This window comes from Calypte anna, chromosome Z (assembly GCF_003957555.1).
Source record: "Calypte anna isolate BGI_N300 chromosome Z, bCalAnn1_v1.p, whole genome shotgun sequence".
Classification (NCBI taxonomy): Eukaryota; Metazoa; Chordata; class Aves; order Apodiformes; family Trochilidae; genus Calypte; species Calypte anna.
In genome coordinates this window covers 13,704,825-13,730,711 of record NC_044274.1, presented here as the reverse complement: position 1 = coordinate 13,730,711, position 25,887 = coordinate 13,704,825, and the positions used below count along the sequence as shown (strand labels likewise).

At 38.4% G+C, this 25,887-nt stretch overlaps 1 protein-coding gene across 1 annotated transcript in view; it reads right to left on the bottom strand.

Annotated features, from left to right (window-relative positions):
- The window catches only part of WDR70 (WD repeat domain 70), a 125,300-nt gene extending 101,565 nt beyond the window's left edge, over window positions 1–23,735 (bottom strand). The window contains exons 1-5 of the mRNA XM_030467976.1: window positions 23,684–23,735; window positions 23,520–23,582; window positions 23,219–23,302; window positions 21,017–21,131; window positions 15,020–15,206 (exon numbers count right to left, since the gene is read on the bottom strand). Coding sequence (XP_030323836.1) covers window positions 15,020–15,206; window positions 21,017–21,131; window positions 23,219–23,302; window positions 23,520–23,582; window positions 23,684–23,705 — 471 coding nt within the window. The 5' untranslated portion in view covers window positions 23,706–23,735. The remainder of the gene's footprint in view (window positions 1–15,019; window positions 15,207–21,016; window positions 21,132–23,218; window positions 23,303–23,519; window positions 23,583–23,683) is intronic.
- Window positions 23,736–25,887: the final 2,152 nt, after the last annotated feature.

The window sequence follows — 25,887 nt, the reverse complement described above, 5'->3', positions numbered from 1 at the left end:
GATGTTTTTCAGTCATTAAAATAACTCTACTGCTCTCCCATCTATCTTATAATAAAATTATTTATGAAGTATTTTATAACTTAGAAACCATATGCGTACAAAATTTAGTGTTTTTTAATTAAAAAGGACTCTATATTTTAAAAATTAATGATACTATTAAGCCTTTGAAATTCATGCAGAAAAAGGAAATATCAGTTACATGCACTTCTATGGAAGTACATTAAGATGATATATGCAATAGAGTAAGCATTACAGTTTTTTTGCAGCTTTTGTAAGTTGTGGCTTCATCAAAACTTTAAAAACCAAAGAAACCGACAGATATTCGGTATTTGGCATTGTATATAAAACAGACATAGAGAATTCTACAAATGCACTTTTGCTCTAAAAAGAGCCTGATGTTCACTTTTAGACTTCTGACGATGTTAGCATAGAACTTTATAGGCATCAAGGTGATATGGATAAGAACCACCATACCAAAGTAACAGTAACCTCATCAGTGAGACATCTTTTAAATTGTACATGACTAAATGACAAAAATTAAAACAACACACCATTGGTGTGGACCAATTCTTGACCTTTGACATTGAGCAGTTTCATTCCCATGCACCCAAATTTCCCTTTCTGAAAAAGCTGAAGAAATTATATCTATCTATTACACGGAGTCTTCTGTGAGGTTTTATTCAGCAATGTTGGTGAAATTCTTCAGATTCTTCGGGGATCCTGTTATTCTTAGCAAATGCACTACAGTCAGCAAAACTAAACAACTGCACCTCTAGAGAGAGTTATCCACAAACTATACTTTTCAACAGTCCTTCAACTGTGATTTTAAAAAGGTGTTCACTCAAATGTTCATTCCAGCATCTTAAGAATCATAAATGTATGCACACCATCCTACTTGAAAAATATTGCAGTGTTTACAAACTTTCTAATCAATTAGCATAAAGAATTAAAAATACCGGGTGGGGAAAATCATCAGCTAGTCATGCAAAGAAGATCTACAACTGCAGTGTGAAGGTAGGGCAGTGGGAGTTAAAAATTACAACGTGTCTAAGTTAGTACAGGAAGGAAGGACAATTTCCTATCTAGCTCTCACAGCTGGTTCCAATTCTCTTACTGTTTCAATTACTAATTCTCCCATGCCACATATAAATTACCTAAAACCCGTTAACTTTTAAGCTGTCTTATAGAAGCACAGTTTTATGTAATATGGCATGAGAATAAATGACTTTCACTATGCATCTGGAAAGAGGAAAAGATACATCTATATTGTACACATGTGAGGTCCATGCTCAGAAGACACCTTTCTCCACGCTTCAGTCAGGTATATGGTCTTAACCAAAAGCTTATGTCAGAAGCAAGTAGTGCATTATGGCCAGATGATGTATGTCATATTGTAAAAACTGTTGTAAGATGCAATGACACTGCAAATTATTTTCAAAATGTTAAAATACTAAGCACTAGGTTAAAAAACACTGCAGTGTAACCATCTTGGTTTTGTTTTTTAATTGTAAGGCCCACAACTTTTTAAAAGTCATGCCCAAGAATTGTAAAGAATGCTCATCTTTTATGCACTTATATGATACGTCTTACTACAGCATCTATACATTGAGAACCCTCCAGGATATAATCAATGATACCTATTTCTATACACATCATGTAGTCTAAAATTCTAAATAATTACAATTGAGCCTGACAAGACACAACTGAACAGAGAGCCATTGACTCCTGCAAGTAAATCACTGTTATTCAGTTTTTTGGGTATAATGCCCACACGTCAAATCTGATTTTTGCTGCTGGTTGTGTGTATCAAGACCTCAGAAGTATCTATTAATACTGACTGGCACAGGGTAAAGACACTTTGCACTGCCAAAATTTTGCACAATAAATGAAGAGAGTGAGGGAATTCTGGCTAAGACACTGGAATTTTTCATAACCTTAGATTTATGCTTTGAGATGAGCTTTACTGCTTAAGTGATAAGCTTGTTCACAAACTTGCACTTCTAGAACTCAAAGAACCTATACGGTGTATTGTGAACCACTTGCAATTTAACCTACCCACCCCAACTGGTGAAAAACCTGAAATGGCCTCCTTAAAACTTATAATTACAACAAGGTATGGTATGTTAAGCTTAGCATTTACACAGCAAGCCCATATAAAATGTGCCAAGCTGAGAGATTATTGTCAGTGTGTCTCACAGCTTCTTCTTCATACCTCTTCAGCAAGAATAATGACACAGAGTGAAGTCAGGAAAGTATTATTAGGGGCTGCCACAGAGTGTTTTCAAAACAAACTCACAAAATCTAAATCTGGGTTGTTTTCTCTGATGAAAGATGAGTAGTTAAGAGATTCTCACATTAGCTCCTGGCCTGGAAGACATACTGCCTAACAGAAGTAGTCTAGATCAATAACTTCTGTTTTAGACTATCACTCCTGATTTAATTTAACTGCAAAATCAAGCTATGTGCAAGCTGCTTTGAACCAAAACCAGTTATTAAGAAATTTTCCTGCTCAATTTAGTACTAAGAGTGAGCCAATTACAATACTGGCTATGCAAACATCAGAGAAAGCATAGGTTAAACATACTTTCTTGCCTACATATAAAATAGCTTTAAAATGCCTCAAAGAAAAAAAATGTATCATAAACTACTATTCCAAAAAGGTGAAACAAATAGTATGTGCCAAGGTAGGCTCCACTAAAAAAAAAAATGTTCTTCGTATACTTAAAAAGCAATTAGGTTTTTAGGTTTAATATGTAGATAACTGCCAGAATGAAACATGAACCTCAGCAGTCCCATATTTTCATTTTTTTTTAATCTCCATGCTTCACAAAGTAGTACTAACTCTTCTGACATTTCTCTCACTTAGAAGCAGCAGAGGATCCACATTCTGTTCTTATTCCACCAACTTACTGTACTACTAGGTGTTTTCTCATATTACTGATCTTTATTTGCCAAATTCACCTCTGTACCAGCAAAAATGCTGCATGTAACCCATGTTATACAAGGTCTACTATCATAAATCTGACTATATACAGTACTTTAGCATACATCTATAGACAATTATTTCCCCTAATCATGCAGAGAAGTTGGGTAACTTCAGTGATATTCTGCCACCCACTCAAACTTGGCTGCAAAAGTCCATCCCTAGAAGCAGCTGGCACTGTTGCAGTTCATACACTATGAGACAACTCCCAGAAGGTTAGCTAACACAAATTGCATTAAATTACATAGAATTAAACTATAGGTGACAACTATTATTTTTTGACAGCACAAAACTAGTTTTCATAACTATGATGTGATTTGGGGAGATGTTCATTTAAAATAGCATTATAAATAGCATAACTACAACTAATTTAGAAGTAGAGACATTCATCTTACGCTGGGGAGTTAGTATTTTTGCTGAAAATGCAGTAAATTATTTGACTACTGCTCATTCTGCATTCAAAGACTGACTGAGGTTTCTTATTTGGACCACAAGACTTCATGAAATCAGAGAAAGTTACCATTGGGGTGTCTCATGAATTCACTGTCAATTCAGGGTATTATAATTGACTTCCCTGAGAAAAATATTTTATGGACAGCAACTGAACTAAACCTGGTACTATTTATACCAATTATTTAGAGAAAATTGAAAGGATCTGCCCTTAAAATTGCAGATGTTAAAGGAAGAAACTTTCTTCTTCACTCCATTACTTACAGACTTGCATTATCACAATATAAATATGAACATTAGATATTTTAAAAACCTAATTTTCAGAAATTATTTTTCAGAAAGAAAAATACAACATGAAGGCACCAGAGACTAGAATAAAAGCAGAAAAGCTACACAAAAGATAAAGAGGATGCCTGATTCATACAAGACACCTTAAGAAGTATCAATTACAACATACTACAGGTCAGAGAGGAGAAAGAAAACAAAAGCCCCAAAACAACTGACTGCTCTCACCAAAGAAACTGATAGACAAGTTTGATCTTGATAGCAGCATTTGATCACCTAACAGAGGAACAACTCTGAAGGACTCAGTGAAAAGAAAGGCAACAAATTCCAAGTTAAAACAAATGAAGCCATTAAAACAAGTTACTACTACACTGGCAAAAAACAGATCTGTGTCAGAATTTTAAAGCTATTTTCTATTGAGATATGCTGTGAGGTTTAATTTAGCATTGTCATTTCTAGGATTTAGTTATGGATGACACACATACTTCTACCCACTGAAGTAATTTACAAAGTCATCACACACTTGTATGTGACCCAATATTACACTTTATGTACCTACAAAGCCATGTATGTCTTCTAAAGAAGCCAGGACAAACCTGAGGAAAAGTACACAATACACAAGCAGCACGTGGGGGGATTACAGCTTCTCCGGTATTTCAATGTTTTCCACAAAAATAATGGACTTAAGAAACTATTTTTCAGATGGCCTGAAGGTACATAATGTTCACAAATACCAAGACTTAAAACTGAAACAACAAGGGGTTGTCTTTAAAGTGATTCAGCACTCCGTTTCACAGTGGTCTTGTAAAACAGGCATGGGCAGCCTGCAGGCACTAAGGATGATTGAGTTATTTCTTCTTTTGAATTTCTATTCCTGGTATTTTTGGCACTCAGTAGAAATAGAAGTAATACAATTAATACAGTTCAAGAAGGAATGTCCCTGAGAGATATGTTTATTCCTATATTTAAGAAAACAAGACCAGTTACATCATTACATCTCTTTCCACGAGATACATGCTATTTGCACTGAAAAAAAAAATTCTAATCTGGAAGCACTGAAAGCCAGCTGATCCTTTCAGATGTGGCTAAAGCCTGAAATGCAAGTTTGCTTTGTTTGCAGAGAAAAGCATCTTCCAAGACACCCTAAAGCAACAGGCTTGTCAAAAAACCCTATAAATCCAGATGATGCACAAAACTTGGAAGACCATCAAAGACTTGACAAAGAAACAGTAATTATTCTATGAACTATGATTCTTCTCACCCCAATTTCTATTTAAATGAAGCCTAACAAGTTTTTGGTATCTACAAAACAATGTTACATTATAACTTATATCCTGACAAAATTGATGTCTTTTATTACTTTCATTTCTGGTATTTCAAAACAGGCATGAACTTACAGTTATACACTGAGGAGTCAAACAGGCTTTAAGTCCTTCTGATTACCTTTGGCTAATGAGAAAATGCCAAGTCACAGCAGCAGAAATGTACTTAATACCTTTTTACTCTGCTTGCATTTGTCCTGTCATGAGATTTCGTTTGCTCTGAAATTCCACAGATTAAGAATCATTATTGTTTTCATGAGACCCAACATGTTTAGACAGTGAACATGGCGAGTACATCTTTGGCCATCTGGTTAAACTTGGAAAAGAAAGGTGTTTTGTTCTGGACAGCATCCCTCTGTTTTCTAACATAATCAGTCTGTAGTCCTAATCAACTATACCTGTGATCAATACAAAGTCACACACACCTCATTTTATACATACTTGGTATCATGGAGACTGACCACATTTTGACTGCAGGACAGATTTTGCCTCCTATAAATGAAAACATCTAAACAATTAAGTATTCCAATATGCAAAAGCTGTAAGGTCAAACTCAAAACATCTCTCACATTTTGCTTAATAAATGGAAATAAAAGAAAAATATTTGGATACAGGAAGACTTTGTTAAAAATTCAGCTCTATTTTCCCACTCCTTTTAAAGGTGTAAGCTGCTGTAAGTCCTAAGTACCCTTTCCATGCTCCAACAGAACAGCTAATTCACATAAGCTAACAGAAGCAGGCATTAATATAAAAATTGCTATAAATCATAGGACATTGCAACTCTAATAGAGGTTCACAGCACTTTCAGACATCTAAATTAATCTACAAATACACACCATACAGTAACATGTTTAACTTACCTGACTTTCTAAGCTACATTAGAGTTGCCTTATAACTACATATAAGACCTTCAAAGTTGCTTCTTCAGTTTTCTAATTTACCTCTCATTAAGTAGGTATTCTTTGACACATTTCAAAACATTCTTCTACAAAAACAGCAGATGTGAAACTGGTAATTTTCAAAATGACACTTAAATACTTCTAGTAGAACAAATAAATAAATAAATTACACAACACCCCAAGTGCACCCACAAGAAATCAAGTAAGAGGTTTAACCTCATATCAAAAGTCTCAGGTCTGGACCATGAAAGAATGCAGTTAATAAAAATTCATATGAACTATTCTTTAGGATTCTTCAGTTCCTTTGGAGAAGTAAATTATTTTGGTTTATGAAAGGAAATCAGAAAAATTTTGCATTGATTCCCATAATATTTGGTAATATTAATGTTTATCAATCCTCAGTTAAAATGACATACTGAGTAAACATTTGTAAACAGTAGATGAGGTAGCTCAGCAAAATACTATTCAAGATACTAATAATTTGAAAATAATTGTATCAATTTGTATTAAAATACAAAAAAATATAAGCAGGAAGTTCAGTATGATTATTGTGCAATCTGGATAGTGTTAGCATGAACTATGTACTGTCCCTGAATACTGCTAAGTGCCCACCTGCAAATCAGAGATGCCATCGCAGCAGTTGTAAAACATTACATGTGGTAGTCTCATATTCATAAAAATAATCTTTTAAACAAACAGCAGACATTCTAAGAGCCAACAAAATAGCTCTCCAAGGATACCACTGAAGCAGTTTGCAATTCCAACAGTTCAACATAAATCATTTGTTGATCAAAAACGCTGTGAACACTTGTTTTGGAAAGGAAATGTAACTGCATGCTACTTAAATTCTTCCTTTAAATACAGCCCTTCTAAATTATTTAATCATTCCCACCCTAATTACTTCAAATACTTGTTACCCTCCACTTTATTTTCCTCTTCATTCAAGCAACAGCAGTCTATACCTCTATTTCTGCTTATTCTGCTCAGAGCATAAACAACTCAAAAGGTAAAAACTCACATGCTAGATGCAAAGAAAAACCGCTTTCTTCCACTTATGTACTCAGTGTCTAATACAGTATTAGCAGTAGTGCTGTTAGCTCCCTTCATAAATTTATAAATATATATTCTAACATGGGCTGAAACAATATGCAATTTGTACTTGTTATTACATTGGAAATTTGTTGCAATTGCCAACAGAAGTGTCTGATAGTGGAAGTGTCTTAGGTTCTCAAGTAATAAATTAATTTCAGTCTCTTCACCTCCAAAGATCCCAATTTCTACTGGAAGTAAGTCAGATTTAGGATCAAATGGTCATATACCATTGCAGGAACAGAATCCCCTAACATTTCCAACCACATATTCTTGTTAAGTAATACGGTAGTGAGAGTACTGTCCTGACTGATATACACAAGCAGAATATATGCTTAGAAAACTTATAATTTATTTTCTTAAAAGGTAGAGGACAGAATTGTACAGCCTCAGGATTACCCATGCCTCAAACATACCTGGCAGGGGAAAAAAATTCTACTGTCTTTTCAAGAACAGCAGAGGACATGAGCTTCAATAAAACCTTCTGGCTTTAAAGAAACCAGGGGTCTATCAAGAGATGAGCATAAGGGTCCCATGATGCAAGCACCGGAGCTCTACAGCCACAGTTTATCTGGTGAAGAGATACAACATCTGGAGCACTGCTCTTAGCAGTTCCCTTTCCAAACACAGAGCAGTATAGGAGGCTCCTAAAGAAGCTTTCTACAGGTTCCATCAGGTTAGGCTGACCTGAAGGGTCTCTAAAGGAGCTGGCAAAGACTAGAAACATAAGATCACCTCTAAACCTTGTTATGAAGTACAGTAATAACAATAATTATGCTCTGTATCACATTTTATTTAATAATACTAGAGTCACTCCTGTCTAATTTTTAAGGACTTTAAACTCAACAAATATGTGCCTATTAATCTTCCCACAAAATACTTCTAGAAAAAAACTCACAGGACTAAGTATCTATCTATAGAGGAAACATTCTAAAACTTCTCCTATTTAGTCATATTACTAATTAACTAAAAGCAGGATCAAGCTATGAAAAAGCATGGCATAATATACAGCAGAAAGTTTTGGCCTTACTATGCTCTGCAGAACTAATAAATAAAGATCTTGTGAGTACATTCATTTTCTCTGAAGACAAATGGTAATCATGAACTCTGGAGTACTGAGTTGGAGAGAAAAGTAGCAAAAATACCCCATGCCTTTACATAAAAGACAAATATTTCATAAAGGAATTACCTATTTAGCTTCCTCTTGAATGCTGTTCATATGATGCTCTCAGTTTCATATTTTCAGTATTCCTTCTCTTCTACCTTCTGACTGATTCCCTCTCACTCTTATACTGAGCTTTGTTATAAAAAAAAATCTGGGGTTTCATTTTGTTCTCTTTTAATTTTTTGAAGCTTGCAAATGCTTTCTAACACACTTTTGAGATAACCTTTCTCATTCTTTGCAATACCAGTAACCACATCAATGATCCTGAACACAAATTCCATTACTTCTTCCAAGCTTAATATGAAGAAAATATTTTTCTGAATTCTACAGCATGAATACTGTGAAGACCTAAGAACGTATTTTCCTCCTGATTATATAGGAAGGTAACAACAAGGAAACTGAAAGCAATGGTTAATTGCTACTTATTTTTCATCAACATATCAATGCCTCTCATCCTTAAACCATACTCTTCCCTATTGCACACACAAGAATTGCTTTACTCAGCTTACTTCCCTTTTTCCTCTTTAGACTTGATGAAACATGAGTAGGTAAATAAGATTCAGCTGTTACCAGGTCAGACAGTCCTCAGCCTGAATGTTGTAACACCTTAGGATAACAAAAAATTCCCATAAAATTTATTTATTTTTACACCACCATGACTTTTAGCCTGGTACCATAGCCAAATTCTAATTGGAGCAACTAAAATCTATTTAAATTCTCCATCTAAATCAGCAGGAAATGGCATTCTTCCATTATGAACAAATGAGTAGTACTGGTATATCCTGTTAAACCTCTGCAAAAATTTAAGTGTCTCAAACAATTTTAAAACTTGGAATACAGCTACACTATCATTTTGGAAATATGCCCAAACCAGAGTACAGCCTTGGAGAGGCTCAAGGCTGTACTTTTTTCAAGGACATAATTACAAAATGATTAGTATCACTTTGGTACTGCAGGGAGAAATAGTTCTCCATTCCAAAGAAGAATCAACTGTAACTAAGCTCCAGATGGAATACAAAGCCTTGCAAATCCATCTGGCAAATTCTTCCAAAACCATCTATGTACCTGTGGCTTCAAGTGAGGAAAAGCATCACAAGATGCTAGCATTCCATTAAGTTCTGTTAAAGATCTCAGCATGTATTCTAATGCCATGTAAAAGAGACCCCTAATAATAATGGACTCTCTTACTAATGAATTTGAATAGGTGTCATCCATTTCCCTGAAAAATACTTAAGTTCTAAATTTAAAGCTGTCCACCCACCAAGTCTGACATGACTGCTTTGCCTCATCTCTTGTCCCCCTCCAAAGTAAAAGGATCATTCTTTGATTGCACAGACAACAGGCAGACTCAGCTGGCAAAGACTCTACTGTATCTGCCAGCCTCCAAGTCATTAATAACCAGACCTCTGAAAAAAAAAGCCATATTTTCTTTTAAAACATTCCTGCTTGGAAATTAAGAGATTTTGTTCAGGTTTCCAGAAAGGCAAGCTTTTTAGGATGGAAAGCACACCCGAAAAGCTTCAGACTACAGAAGATGCTCTGCTTTCTCCCTCCCCTCCTCTGTTTCCAACCACATGAAAAACTGGCACTGACAATAAAACCTGTTTTTTACTGCATCAGAAAGAAAAGCATTGCAGAGGAGCACTGAGCTCAATTCAGATAAACAAGTAATTTTTTTTCTTTTTTTTCCTCACTCCCCAAATTATTATAAGTCTTTAATATAAAAAGGAAATCTGTAATTGGAAGAAAATATCAGAGGGAATTGATACCAAGTACAAAATATACCAAGTTAATAAATTCTTAAATCTAAAGAATTACTTGTTAAATGTAACTATGGTCACTATTAACACAAAATTTAACCAAACACACAAAAATGCAACAGCTAACACACTTTAGTATATAAAGTGAAGTTACACAAATTCAGAGTAAAAAAAGCAACTCGAGTCAGAATTCCCATACACAATATAAGTATCACATATAAATTACGGAAATCAGTAATACTCAAAAAAAAACCAGTACTGATTCAAAACATTCAACAATTACCTGCTGTTACTGATTTTCCTATAAAAACACCAATAAGATATGAAAAAGTCTCAAAGATAATCACCACTAGCTACCCCTTCCACCTGACTATTATTCAGTAAAATACTCAGTGTGAGCTGGATGGTCTCCAGGCCAATCCTAGACTCAAAAGATACTGACTTAACAGCCAGTTTTGACAAATATCTCTACTGACAGTGTCTCCTTAGAAAGTGAAAACAACTGAACAAGCAAAACAAATGATGGAATAAACAATGTTCCCATAAAGAAAGCCACATCTAAAGTCAGGATTAGAGAAACATCAGCAACCTACCAGTATTTTGATGCATTTTATCTGCTATACAAAAATTCACAAGACTTCAGATTACAGAACTTCAACTCATGTAACTACTCAAGAAAGAACTGTTTCCCTTAGGGTAAAAACCATGGATACCTCTGTTATAAAGAAGTTACTTCTACAGCAAAATATGGTAACAAGAGAGAGACAGTCTAGCAGTACATCTGGAAAGAAAACAAAAGAATTACTCAGTGGAGCTTTCTGTTTCTCCTCTCCTCGTCCTGCCCCCATGCATACCAACCACAGCCTGATGTACAAGCAAGAAAAAGGAATCAGAGAGTTCTCATGACAGCAACACCTGCCTTCCTTGGGACCCACAGGATCACACTGTGATCACCAATCGATCAACAGGAAATCAGGAAAGCACAGCTGCTTCCTGATTCCCTTCACAGGAAAGAAAATAACTGAGTTCATGAGCATCAGTAAGGGGAGGCTCCAGACCCCAAAGGCCTCTGGCATCCACACTGACACAAAATCTTCCCAGTTATAAATTAACTGTTTAGACTGAAAACCCACAAGTCCCATATTTCTGCTGCTCTGCTTATTCTCAACCAAATCTACTCTAGACTGTTTTGTAACTATTGTCTTAAATTCAGACAAACTTAAATCACACCAGTCTGCAAATTACCTTTCTGTCTGAAACTTTTCACTGGGGTCTTTTAACTCTGGTTTCCAGTAACTTCACTGTATCAAGCCAGTTGTAGCAGTTTGCAAATATTTATAAATAAAAAAAAAAACAAAACCTGCAATCTTGCTAGGAGTTAAAACAGTGAACCAGCAAATTAAGTGACTGCTGAGAAAGGCAGGCTGAAGTAAAATCAGCTGTTTCTGCACACAGAATGCCCTTTGGCATTCCACAGAAGTCTATAGAACTAAAGCAAGAACTGTAACAAATGTGATACCTACTGTCCTCGGAGAGAGATGAAAACAAATTCATATTTAGTGCTCAGAATTCATATATCTGACAACCATACAAGCAATTATATATATTTTAAAAAATAAAATACAATACCTGTATCTTTTCTTATCGTACCTGACAGACACAAAGTTAAAAAACCAATCCAGTTGTTTTTTCCAGAATTATTTGTATGTATAAAGGACTGCATTTCAGAGATTTCAATACACACAGCCCTAATAAGGTGCAGCCACCTTTGATAGAAGGCAAGAGAAAGTACAGAAAACACTATGGCATGAAGGGATTAAAAATTAATAGCTATTTTCCATTATGTTGCTGCCAATCCTCTCTTCTCTTCATAAGATACCTCTATCACTAAAAACCTTCCTTGTTCCGTGGAACATACGTATTGCCTCCAAAATATATACAGTTTTACCACTTGAGAGATGTTACGCATCCCCTACAATTTCTCAATTAGCAAGTGATAACTTCTCCCACAGTGCTACACTAGTAAATAAGTGCTCAGGATTTAGTTACTTTCTCCTACAAAATTTAATTTATTTCATAAATATGAATAAGTAAAGAAGTCTCCTACAAGTTGTCACTAATCTGTAGTTTGAGCATGATTACATTTAGCTATACATATAGAACTGACTGCAGAAATGAGACAATCATACAAAAAACTAGAACAGCAATATGTGTATTTCCTTTTGATTCCTGTGAACTTAGTAAAATTACATGACTAAAATTACTCCATAAAAGACATGTCAAAGGGTGCTGGCCCTCCATTGATGATGTAATAAAACTGATGCTGAATATTAGTGTATTTCCACTATAGCTTGACCAATGCAGTGAAACTTTTAGATGCAACTAAATAGTTTTGCTAGTTCAGCATAAGTAGGCAAGACCACTGCCAACACACACTGAATTAAAAGGTACTTATATCTTCTACTTCAGAAAGGAATTAGAGGAGGCTAAACATACACTGTTTTTACTAGCCACAGAAAGTAACATCTCTCACAGACAATAGAACCCCAGAGGAAAAGTGTTTCCACTGAAATCACTTCCTACCCAGTCTTTTCAACAAAATACCACAAGCTACTTGTATCAATTTTAATTTGCAAGAGAAAACCCAAGTAAATCCTGATATGAGTGACAAGAAAAATTAAGCTGTATTAGTCACCATTATTTAGCTAATCTGGCAAGTGTGTTTTTTAAGCAGAATTCTCTCATTTTCCAACACACACAAAATTCTCTTAAATTTTAAAACATAGAATATGGAGATACTCCGTTCAGGAATCAACAACTGTTCCCTATAGTTCTGGTGTTTTCACCCTCCTTTAAGAAAATTAGTTAAGGACATTAACAGAGAAACAAAGGAATAAACAACAAATTCTGTGCAGAAAAGACAAAGACAAATAGCTATAAGAGATGTCTAATGCAAAGTTTTGTGCAATACTTCAATGAAATATTAGCAGATATGAGGCTTAACCTTGAGTTTAGTTGCCAGGATATAACATTTCAAGTTAACGCTGTTTTATTTTGGTGTCTTATACACTGAAATTCTCTGAGCATCTTGGAAGAATTTTACTCTCTCAAAGATGAAAGATACATAGAACTGGATCCTGAAGCCTGTCTGTTTCTGTGTGGCTTCAATTATTCAGTGCTGTAAGCCAGGTAAAAGCTTCAGAATTGCTAACAGCAGCTAAGAGATTGTTTTTTTATGGGAAGAGAAATGGGAGCTGCTAGAAAGAACAGTGATTTACAAGGGCACTCTGATGAGACCCCAAAGAAAGAATACAATACCTGTGCAGAAAAAGCACACATCTTTATATAGAGATTCACCACTTCCTAGTATACATATGCTCCAAGTTGGCAGCTACTAACACATACTTTCACAAGTTATCCTTTGCATAACATACCATGGTTTGTTTTTTTTTTCAAAATTACAGGCTCTGGGCTAACCATAATCTTGTGTATACATTAACACACTCCATGACAGTGAAACAGGTTGAAAAATATCTAGCAACAAAACTGAACAAGACCAAACATTCTCTTCAGCATCAATAAATGTAAGTACTTTTCAAGACAAGAACTATTATTTGAATTATCTGTTGGAGAGATACATGGATGATAGCATTTCATTTTAAGATTTTACTGTGATTTGATAATTTATGAACAAGCAGACCTGAGACTGGAGAAAAGACAAAAATTGGCAGAATAGCAGTGACTTCAATAGACATGATCCACAGCAACTGAAAAATACTGAGTCTGCAACAACCTCTGGAATACGGGCACACTCCACAGAGCACTAACAGCTAAAAGTGAAGAGAAATCCTGATACAAATCAATACTAAGGTGCTAGTTAATTTAAGGCTTATAGCATTCTCAATTTGGGACTTACATGCAGCTGGTTTTTTCAAACAGAACAAGTAACGTGGGGTACAGATGAGATCACAGGAGACACAATAATAAAATGTGCAGTTTGATAATTAAAGAAATCCATAGGCAACAGCGAACCAAGCAGATCAGAAAAGTAATAAAACTCTAAAGTATCAGAATTTCCTACCACTTTACCTACCTAAGGTAACTATCAGCTACACAATTACTTAAGGAGTTCTCACTCACTTAGAGTAGTCTAGAGTGAAGTTTTAAAGTTCACAAGATGAAAGGTAAGAGATTTTATGGGAAAAGAACTATCAAACTGGATATCTAGGCAAAATGGAAGAGGAATTGGCAAGCAATCCTTGAAACACCTGTTAATTTGTTTAAGATTAGGTTTATACTTGTGTAAGAGAACATACCATTTTTTTTCTCTTACTAAATGGTTCAAAACAGCAGAAGTAAGACTCTTTTTACAGGACTTCTATCTTTGTGGAAACAAACAATATGAAAACCATCATACAAAATCCACTGCCACAAAATGTTCAGTCCAGGAAGTTTTTGAGAATGAACATAAAACCATTAAGCTTTTAACTAAATAGAAATAAAATACTCAATTTAGTACCTGGGATAACCTAATTAGATTGTTTGAGGGCTTCTTTCTTTTAACACAGACAGAGAAGACATAGGTCTAGCAACCAGTTTGACACTTCTTTATATTTGGAAACAAAACAAAGCAAAACAAACAGCCCTCTGTTACCACACTTCATTTTCTTAGGATAGTTTTGGCACAACTGTTCTTCCTAGATTCAAGCTCACCTCTGCTTCCTCTTTCTTGTAAAAAATACTACACATGCACTTGAAAAAAAAGAAAAACACATGAACTATTCATTTATAATATATATTATATATATATAACTCATAATGTGAATGAGTAAATATATATTGATGATTCATTTTTCTTAAATACACATGCCTGCATTAACTCAAATTTTTAAATGAACAGAATTATTTGCTTTTGTTGTACAATCATTAAAAGGAAAACCAAAACAACTACATTTCAAGCAAAACTCATACTTCACCTGCAAATTCAATCACAAAGGGAAGAGCACACTTACAAACTAAGAGTCTACTCAACATGTTAAAACATTATAGAGAAACAAAATACTTACATTATCTTCCTCTTCTGTATCATCATTGTCATCATCACTGTCCTTGAATCCAGGTGGAAGTGGTGGCCCAATGAATTCATCATCATCTGTATCCTCAGCTGGACCTGGAGCCGACGACTGGGGTTGCATAGAAGGACCAGATACCTCTTCCTCTGAGCTGTCTTCACTTTCACTGCTAGTTGACTCTCTGCATGGAAAATTTTTTTAATTACTATTTAAAGGACATCTGCAGTTTTGTAACATTTTTCTGATAAAAGATGTTGAGAACTGTTGTTAATTTGTAAACACTAAAATTAGCAGCCAAATATAAACTAAATTTTACTAGCAATGTGCAGGCCTACCACCATTTTGAAAGCATAATCACAGCATTAATAAAAGAATACCATAGTGACAGACAGTTCAAATAGCTGGACAGGTAAAACAAAGAAGTTAGACAAACTGTAAAAAACCAGTATCATGTCACTACTATGGATTTCAATATTGCATAGAAGTCAACAGAAAATACTGTGATGGAGCATTTTCAAGATTTTGCCTCTAGTTGCAGTTTGTGCAAATGCTATAAACCTCTGTTGATTGTGGTGGAACTCAAAACAGCAGTCATCCAGGCTCACACAGTGAGAACAAGCAAGAGCATGGCACTTGCTTTATAATGATCCTAGAGAATAGGGAAAAAAGGCACTTTTGACCAAATAATTGGTATTGTCACAAATCTAGATCCTGAGAGTCATATTAAAATATAATCTTGCTGCTGTCCAAAACAGTTGTATGAACATATTTTTAGTACTGGAAAATTAGAACACATCCATCCAGTTTATTTAAAATAAATGTGCTCCCTCTGCTGGTAGTTATCACACAGTATTCTAACCGGAAAGTGGCCTAAAAGTTATAGGCAAGGAACTGTACATTTTTACTATATACTATAGTATATCACTACACTATCACTACAGTGTTACATTGCAGTGAAAATCTGCTCAGATTCAGCGAGATAAACTAAACTTGATTTGGAAACTTGTATTTGAAGAGCATGTATGTGATATCTTAAGTGAGTGAAATGCAAAAAACAGTTTAACAAAGAAGGGTTTTCTTTAAAGTTTATCTTATCACATTAAAACTATAATTAAAACATTTTAAGAACATAAAACAGTTTAAGAACATAAGAAACTATTAAGAAAACATGTTCTGAACTATGTAGTTGTGACAAAGAATGCAGCCCCACTCACGCCCCTGAACAAGCTGTACACCAAGCAGGCAGCAGATTCAACAGCAAATATGTGTATCAGATAAACAAATGAAATTATATATTAGGAAGAAATCAAAAGAAACTAAATCAAATGCAAACTAGGCCCTCAGATATTACAGTGATGAGAAGAGTTTGCATGCCTGAAACCTTGTGGAATTTTACCAACTACATTTACTAGCCTAATAAAAGGTATTACTTCAATGTGATGGTCTGGAGTAACGTAAAATTATTTCAGTTTTTTATAACTACCAGCACCCTGACACAGATTCAGAAGAGATTCCCATACACACACACGCACCAAGGAAAACAGACCCACAGTGGTTTTATCTCTTACACTTACACTAGAACGTTAACCTGAGGCTGGTGAACAGCTTGCAGAAGATCAGGTAAAACCCCCTTGCTTTCTGAATTCCTTCATTCTTGTGAGGAGCCTAGATGTGTAAGCGTTAAGCTATCACTCCCCTACTAAAAGTCACTCAGCAGCTGCACCCCTTTGTTCTCAGAATCCTGCTGTAACACTAAACTATTTTTTTGTTTTGTTTTTGATCTGTGAGAACAAAGTCCAACCATCAAGGGCTGGGTGTAGCATACACCTGTATTTGACAAGTGGCACAAGCAAAATGAGAGAACTCCATGAAAGTATGGGGAATATGCTGCCAGGCATAAGAGGGAGAGAGGAAAAGAAGACTCAAGAAAGGAGCAAGAGAGAAATGGGAGAGAAAAGAGTAAGAAACTGTCCAAAAGAGTTTTCTTCAAGAGAGACTGTGGTGGGTCAGGAGTGCAACCCAACCACAGAATGGACCACTTTATACACCCCTGGGTTCCTCTGATCCAAAGGGGAGCTGTCAGCTGCAGCAGAAGCCAGGTTCATTAGCATAAGCACAATCAAGGTGCCTCCCCACCCTAGCCAGAGCCATTGAAGACAGGCTTGCCTGGAGGGAACTTCCCTTCAGCCATCAGTTCTTACCTCTTTTCAGGCATCACCCCCACCTCTGTCACCCAGGCCAGGCAAGGTTCATTAGCATAAGTACAATCAAGGTGTTTTCCTCCACCCTAGACAGGGATATTCACTTTAAAATTGTCTTTTGAGGCAAAGAAAATTCCAATCAGTGAAATCATCAGCAGAATCTCAGGCTCAATATACACACTTTGTTTGCATAGTGATAAGAGGTATTTAAAGACCCTAGATGATGATATGATTTTCTATAAAGCTAACTTAAATAAAAATAGCTTCTCTTACTCTACCACAGTGAGGTAATCAATACCCTTCTACCATATGGAAGCTTTTCCACATGATAGAAATGGGTTGAGAATGCCAAAGGTCTTCGTGTTAGGCTTCCATGAAAAGTAACAACTTTATAATCCTATGTGCAAGACTTGTGTTGAAAGAGTCCATCTGCACACCCAGACTAGCAAACCCTGTATCTTTTCCCCAGAACTGTTAAATTATTTTTGGAATGGAGCCAAATATATACTGTAGCCGCCAGTGAGAAAAATACATACAAGATAATGATTCAAGGAGGCTTTTCTAATCCTGGAGTCCTAGATTTTCAGATGTCTCTACAGACACCCAAAAACAGTACCTATCCTTATCAGATCCTCATTTGCTAAGAAGGATAAATTAATCAAAACAAAGATTTCAGTATTTTGAGGGGCCGTGAAATCACTCAGCATGTGAAATGGCCAGAATCGCAGTGCTTTTTCACGACACTCCAAGCTTGGTAAGGACAGCCAAGTATTCCAGCTACAGTTACTGGTATCCTTGTCCTGAGTAGAAGAAAATGTAATGTCATAATATCATAATGAACCCAGGCCAAAAACCCATCTGACACTGCGCATGTAGGGACACATTCTGACATTGACCAGGAGTGCTGCTAACAGAAAGGACAACACAAGTGATGTTTCCTTCAACTTTCAGTTTACATTTTTATTCTATCAGAGGCTGCAAAGGAAGAACAGTTTGACAGCCCCTTTCCTAGGATTCAGAGAAGCAGAGTGAATTGTTTTCCATTTTCCCATATTACCTCCCTCAGTAAGAGAAACAAGTTGTAAAGGTGAGAAAACAAGAAAAGTGTATCAGATCACACATGGCACACAGACAGGGAAAACAACAAAAGTTTTGTTGTTATGCACAGATAAATACCACAACGATTTGTATTGGTACCACTACATACTATTGGTATTTCTCTACAACAAAGCAGCTGTTCTTCACATCTTTTTGGATTCATCAGCCTCTTTTTTAGCAATTAAAGAAATTACTATGAAGGCTACTATGCCAACTCAAAGTAGCCGGATTTTTTTTCTAAATGTAACACCCAAGAAAGTGTTGCTATCAAGCTATACATATGAGACCAGCTTATAGTAACTAAAATCTTCATTACCAAAAGAATAATTGATAGTGCTGCATTTCAGACTTGAATGTCAGTTATAGGACTGTGCATCTGAAGCAAGGCTGAGTCACAATAACATGTCTCCTTGACTAGCTTCCTATTTTTAGCATCAAGTGCAAAGCTATATATGGTATTTTACAAAGTAATACAAAGTTTCCAGGAGAGCTTTTCATGTCATGCCCTCCCTTCTCAATGCTTAGTAAGAACAACAAGAAACAAAAACAAACAAACAAACAAAAACTAAAAACAACAAAATCAGAAACAGAATTAGCATCAGCAGAACTCTGGTGAATTACCAGAGCCTACCCAGTAACCCAGAATACTGAAAGGTATGTTGTCTTCCTCTATACAAAGTCACTTGAGTTCTCTTTTGTCGAGCACATCAGTGAAATTAGATTATAAGGGAATGGCTTTATGTCTAAGGTGCACTGCCTTCCATTTTACCATTTATTTTAATGGATTCTTTATGTTGAAATCACCCATATACAGCACAGAATCATGTTGCATTTATGTTCTTGTGACCCTGCATTATTTCCCCACATAGGTATCGGAGATCACCAAAAGCAAATGGGAGAACACGTGATTGTGCAATCAGTTACTCCAGTGAGACTGCACAGCTCACTTGAGTTTTCCACAGGGCAACAGGAAAAATTAAGTTCTGTAACAGAAATTTGTTCAGAGTCCTAAACTGTGAAAAATTAAAAATTATCTAGTTCCAACCCAACATGGGCAAGGACACTTCTAAATAGAGCAGGCTGCTCAAAGCCTAATCCAACTTGGCCTTGAACCTTCCAGACATGGGACACCCATGGGCAACCTGTTCCACTCTCTCATCAGCCTCACACTAAAGAATTTCTTCATAATATCTCATGTAAATCTACACTCCTTCAGCTTGAAAGCAGTCCCCCTCATCGTGTCCCTACATGCTCCTGTAAGAAGTTCCTCCACAGCTTTTCTGCAGACTCCCTTCAGCTACTGGAAGGACAGTGTTAAGGTGCCCCTGGAGCCTTCTCTTCTCCAGGCTGAACAACCCCAGCACTCCCAACTTTTCCTCACAGGAGTGTTGCTTCAGCCCTCTGATATTCTTCATGGCCCTCCTCTGGACTCACTTCAACAGCTTTATGTCCTTCTTGTGTTGGGGACTCCAGCACTGGACACAGCACTCCAGGTGGGGTCTCACAAGTGCAGAGTAGAAGGAGAGAGTCACCTCCCTCAACCTGCTAGCCATGCTTCTTTTGATGCAGCCCAGGACACAGCTGACTTTCTAGGCTGCAATCACACACTGCCAGCTCAGGTTGAGCTGCTCATCAATCAACATCCAGTAGTTCTTCTCCTCAAGCCTGTTCTCAATGCACTCTCTGCCCAACCTGTATTTCTGTTTGGGATTGCCCCAACCCAGGTGCAGGACTTTGCACTTGGCCTCACTGAACTTCATGAGGTTGGCATGGGCCTCTCAAGCCTGTTGAGGTCCCTCTGGATGGCCTTCCTTCCCTCCAGTGTCAACACAACACAGGTTGTTGTTGGTGGTGTCATCAGCACATCTGTTGACAGTACACTCATTGTGACTATCCACATCATCAACAAAAATGTTAACAGAACCAGTCTCAGTACCAGCCCCTGAGGAATGCCACTCACAGCTGGTCTCCACGTGGACATCAAGCTGTTGATCACAACTCTCTGAGTGCACCCAGACAGCCAGTTCCTTATCCCCCTATGGTCTATCCATAGAATACAGAGACAAGGATGCAGTGTGGGACAGTGTCATATGTCTATCTACAGGGATATTAGAGACTTCTATAGATACAGGAACCTAGAAATTTACAGTGCACAGATCTCTGCAATCCTTGGCACACAAAGGAGTTGTGTGTCCCCCATTACCTTCAGCTACTTCTCATTTCCCAGCCTTTTAAAAGTCAAACTCTCAAGCAGACACATTTACAGTTTGTCAATAACAAACAAATGTTGGCAGGTTTGAGTGTAAATTTCAGACTGAAGCCAAAGCAAAACACTTTCTCCACCTCACCACTGATCTGTACAGTATGCATTAAGAGGGTCTTCACCACTTTTGCTTTCTTGTTCTGCAGCCATGAACAATTATATTCTATCTATAGGTTGGAACAATATCTGCCTATTAAGTTATATGTAGCTATCATATTTGCCCTAATATTTTTTTTAAAAAGTATGCTGAACAGGATTAGGGAGGAGACAGCTCTTCAGATAAAACAGACATGCTCACACAAGTTAAATTTTCATGCTTTAAAAAAAAAAAACCACCACAAAAAAACTCAACAAAACAAAACACCAACCTCAAAATCCCATTCAGACGAGAAAGCTGTTAACACATCATCTCCCACCCTATCCAAGTACCTTTGGGTTACTTTTGAACCAGGTCCTGGTGCACTGGAGACTGATGGTGATGAGTCAGTGCATGCACTTCTCAACTCCTTTTCAGCCTGGTCCTCCTTCTCTTTTTCACGAGCCTCTAAATATGGAGAGCACATAAATGACAAATCAATAAGACTTTTAGAAAATAATAAAATCAGAGGGTTGCTGAGGACAGGAAGCAATTTGCTTCATTCTCATGCTTATAGGAAATATCTGAAAAGGTAAGAGCAAATACAGGATTTCACCTACAAACAGATTCTTTTCCATATGAATTAAATTTCCATTGCCATCACAACGATTCTTCGGAAAAATATCAGAGGGACCATGCAAACACCTTCCAGTTGTTAGTCTGTACACACTATCAAACATTAGTCAATGATATAAGATAATGTTTCAAAAATTTCAACATTTTACTAAAATCGTATGATTCCTTCAGATAGTTCTTTTAAGTTTACATAGCACGTGGAACTAAATTATTACATAGGCATGACAGGTGTAAAGAAATTAACTCTAAATATAACTTACGGAGAATTAAAAAAGAGTTGCTCCTAAGTAAGAATGGTGGGATTTTGACAGAGTAACAGATATGGGTACTGTATTTCTAAGTGTTTAAGTAACTTAAATAAAGCAGAGAGAAGTTGTTTCCTGTACAAGAAAAAACACTTCTCTTCTTTCCTCACTATTTGTTAATGAAGGTAAAAAAAAAAAGCAGAAAAGCTTGAATACATTTTCCTTTGAAGAGAAAGGCAAACACCAGAAATATGCAGAACCAGGAAACATTTTGATCACACTTCTTTTTATCCACAGTTCAGGTAGGAGAGAAGATATTTCAGAAGGTTACCACAGATATTCCAAAAAGCTAAAAGTCAACAGTGTATCTGAAGGAATCTGAAAATAAAATGCTAATGTTACCCCACCCCCACAAAAATCTGTAAAGCCCACAACTTTTTGATTATTATATTCTGAATACCAGATTTTCTTTCCAAGTTAAACAGCTAAATACATACAAAACTTTGTAAGATAGATCATTTTACCAAAAAAAAAAAGGCAAAGTTTTGTGCTTCCTTTATGGGTAAGAGCCTGGAAACCTTTGTGGGGGGGCAAGGAAAGGAATGCATTCAATATGCAGTTCAAGATGTCTTGACTTAAAAATATTACATTTTTGTAATCGTTTTATTTCCCTCCTAAACTAAAACATGGTGTAACCCAATGATCTCATGTAAAGACTGATAGATCAACCTGAACCAGTATCAAATATGAAATGGTTTCCAATGTGGAAACACACTGTTGTGTTAGATTGAGCCTACACAAAAAAAAGCCAGCTCAAATCAAGTTTTGGAATCCCTTGTATATCTGAATTTCACAGTGTCTTAAGGCTCGCATAGTCAGTGAGCCTCCACAGAGGTCTGTTCTTGTGGTTCCATATAGAATCAAAAGAATAAAACCAACCAACATCATAATTAACTCCTTCTTTCAGACAGAATTGTTGTCTTTAAGATAAGGTGCACCAAGTCTAATAAATTCATAAACTTCAACGCTGAAGAGAGCAGATTAAGTCTAATCTAGGAACCCAGAAGCTGCTCAATCATGATGGCATCCCATGAAAAAAAACAAAACTCTCAACATCTGCACAAACTGTCCAAAATGTCCTAAGAACCTTTTTTGAAATGGCAATTGCTCAGATTAAGACAACAAAAGATGAAATTTTCTCCATTTCCCAGTCCTAAATCACTATCTTGTGTATATACCCACTTAAAGCAGAGCAGAAGAAAGTGAAAAAACTGTGGACTGTTGTATTGTGTGCTATCTGACGTAACACGCACATTTCTCCTTTATTTCTCTATTCTCTCTGGATTAAAGCTGAGTGTACCAAGGTTCCTTGCAAAATAAACACACAGCTAAGCAAAAGGAGAAAATCTCATGTTACGATTCACCTTTTATTCTGCACCTGCAAGCTACGTCTCACAAAAGGGGCCTTACACATGCACACTGCTCTTAGATACTCAAACAACATACATAAATCAATAGCTTTACAATTGACCTGCTCAGGACTGGCCTCCACCAACAAAACCGCATTTGTTTTTCCTGCAGGTAGTCAGCCTGAGACTCTTCAAACACAGCGACAAGATGAAAACACAAAACATATTTCACAAGGCAGTGGCTGACCACAGGCACATTCCTTACCCAAGACCTTTCTGCTCCTCTCCACCGCAGTTCTTCTCGTTTGCTCAAACATGGCTTCCAGGTCGAAAGTCCGAGCTTTCTTCCCTGAAAATTAATAAAAAAGACACTGAAACACAGACTCACGCCGGCCACAGAGCTGCAGGGCGGGAAGGGTGACAGGCACGGCCGCTTCGTTGCCACCTCCTCCCGCCAGCCCTCCCGCAGATCCCCACCAAGGGCTGCGACCCCAAACCATCGTCCCCCGCCCCCCACCCCGCTCCGCCGGGCGCTCGGCACTCCCAGGGTCCGCTTCGCAACGCACCGAAGCCGGAGAAGCCCATGGTGGCCGCCAGCTCCGGGTCGGGTGCCCCCAACATCTCAGCGTCTGCAAGGAGAGGGGAAACAAAAAACGAGGGATCAGACAGGGGTGCGGGGTGGGCTGGGCTGGACCGGGCCCGGCCGGTACCGTACCGCCCGGTTACTCACCGCCCTCCGCCGCTGGATCCATGCTGAGAATGCCCCGGAACCACAACGCGCGCCGGCAGGAAGCGGCTGGGCGCGGCCAGTTCGACAGAACTGACCCCAGCGCGACCCGGTGCGCGGAGTTGGGTCGCTTTGACACCGCCCGGAACCTGGAGGCTGCGCCGGCCCCGAGCCCGCTGGTTGGGACGGCTCGGAAGGGTCTGAACGGGTCCTCACAGAATCAGAGGGTATCTGGTAATCGGAAGAGTTCCCCAAGGATCATCGAGTCCAGCGCCCTGCTCCAAGTAGAACCACCTGAAACCAGCAGCGTGGTCCAGACGATCCTTGAGCTCTGACAGACGCTGCTCTGCCACCCCTGCCAGGGTCCGTCCATCCTCTCCCTTTTGCCGTTTTCCAACCCGAACTTAACCCTGGTGCAGCTTCATTCCATCTCCTCATCCCGTCACTGCTCAACGGGGAGGAGGTCACAGAATCACAGGAAGTTTGGGGTTGGAAGGCATCTCAGAAGGCCACCGAGTCCCATCCCACCCTGCCAGAGCAGGGTCACCTACAGGAGGTCACACAGGAACACATCCAGGAGGGCTTTGAATGTCTCCAGAGAAGGAGACTCCACAGCCTCCCTGGGCAGCCTGTGCCAGTGCTCTGTCACCCTCACAGTAACTGCACCACTGGTGGATGCTTTAAAGTCAGGGTGTCTGTGTGAGGTACATTCATATTCAAAAGCTCCCCTCATTCCACAGTACAGAAGCTAAATACCCTTTCTGAAGGAACACCCCCTCTTTCCAGGCCAGAACCTTCTCCTCCACTGCCCCCCATGATGAAAGTGTAGACTGACACAAGGTCCCACCTCAGCCTTCTCCAGGGTGAACAGCCCGGCTGACCAGTTGATGAGTCTTGCCCCTAAGCTCTCTCACCATCTTGGACACCCTCCTCTGGACACACTGATGGTCTGATGCCCATCTTACACTGAGGCACCCAAAACTGCATAGGGTGCTCAAGGTGGGGCAACACCAGAGCTGTGCAGTTGGACGGTCACCTCCCTTGACCAGCTGGCTCTGCTGTGCTCAGTGCACCCCAGGACACTGTTTGCCCTTTTGGCTGGTGGGGCACCCTGGTGTCTTTCCTTTCTCCAGCTTCTCATTCCTATTTCCGTATGTAACCGGGATTTCCCCACCTCAGGCAGAGAATCTGGAACCTGCTCTTGTTCAAATTGATGTGCTTGATGATTGCCCAGCTCTATCCACATCCCTCTGCAAGGGCTCTCTGTCCTCAAGGGACTCAACATCTTGCCTTAGTTTAGTGTCATCTGTAAGCTTAATGTACACTTGATTCCTGTGTCCAGATAATTTATAAAACATGATAGAGCACTGGCCTAAAAACTAAGGCCCGGGGAATCCCACTGTGTCTGGCCACCAGCTTTTAACCCTTGAGAAGATACAGGGATAATCTCCCACGTTGCCATGTAAACCCTGTGGGGTGTAAGGCTTCAGTTCGTATTCTCCATTTGGAAAACAAAGTTGGGGGAGGGATTTTGTGTGTGTGTGTGTGTGTGTGTGTGTGTGTGTGTTTCTTTCTCATGGCAGGTGCCTCTCCCACAGATGAAGTTATCCAGAATGGGTGCTGGACCTATCCAGGAGCAGTCAGGGCAGCAAAAATGTTTTTATACCAGGCCCACACCGTGAAATCCAAGTTTCACCCAGCCCCAAGACTTCCTATGATAGTTCAGTAATGCCTATGCTGCCCAGAGCATTTACATCACTTAGAAACCCAACCTTAGTGAATTGACCATCTGTTGAAGTCACATGGATGTGTTATACCAAATTCTGGAATAACAGCAGCCACACATCAGTGCAATGCAAACACGACTTAAGTCTGCTCCCACACGTTAGTGCCAGAGAGGCTTTGTATGCCTGTAAGAGCCTGGTTTTTGGTTTACATCACAACGCTCAAAATCAGTGTGTGACTGGATAACTCAGTCATCAGTCTTGCCACAAAATCACATCAGGCTCTTAACACAGAAGATCTTTGACTGGTCTGTCTGTCTGCTACACTGACGGCCGAGCAGACAGGCAGGAAGGGGCCACACACTGCTGACCAACACTGCAGTGGGCCTCGCACCTCCTGTGGGCCTCCCTGTTACCCCCAGCCGAGCCTGGTACTCGGACGGCCCACACGGCCACTCGGTGAGGCACAACAGCTCCGTGGAG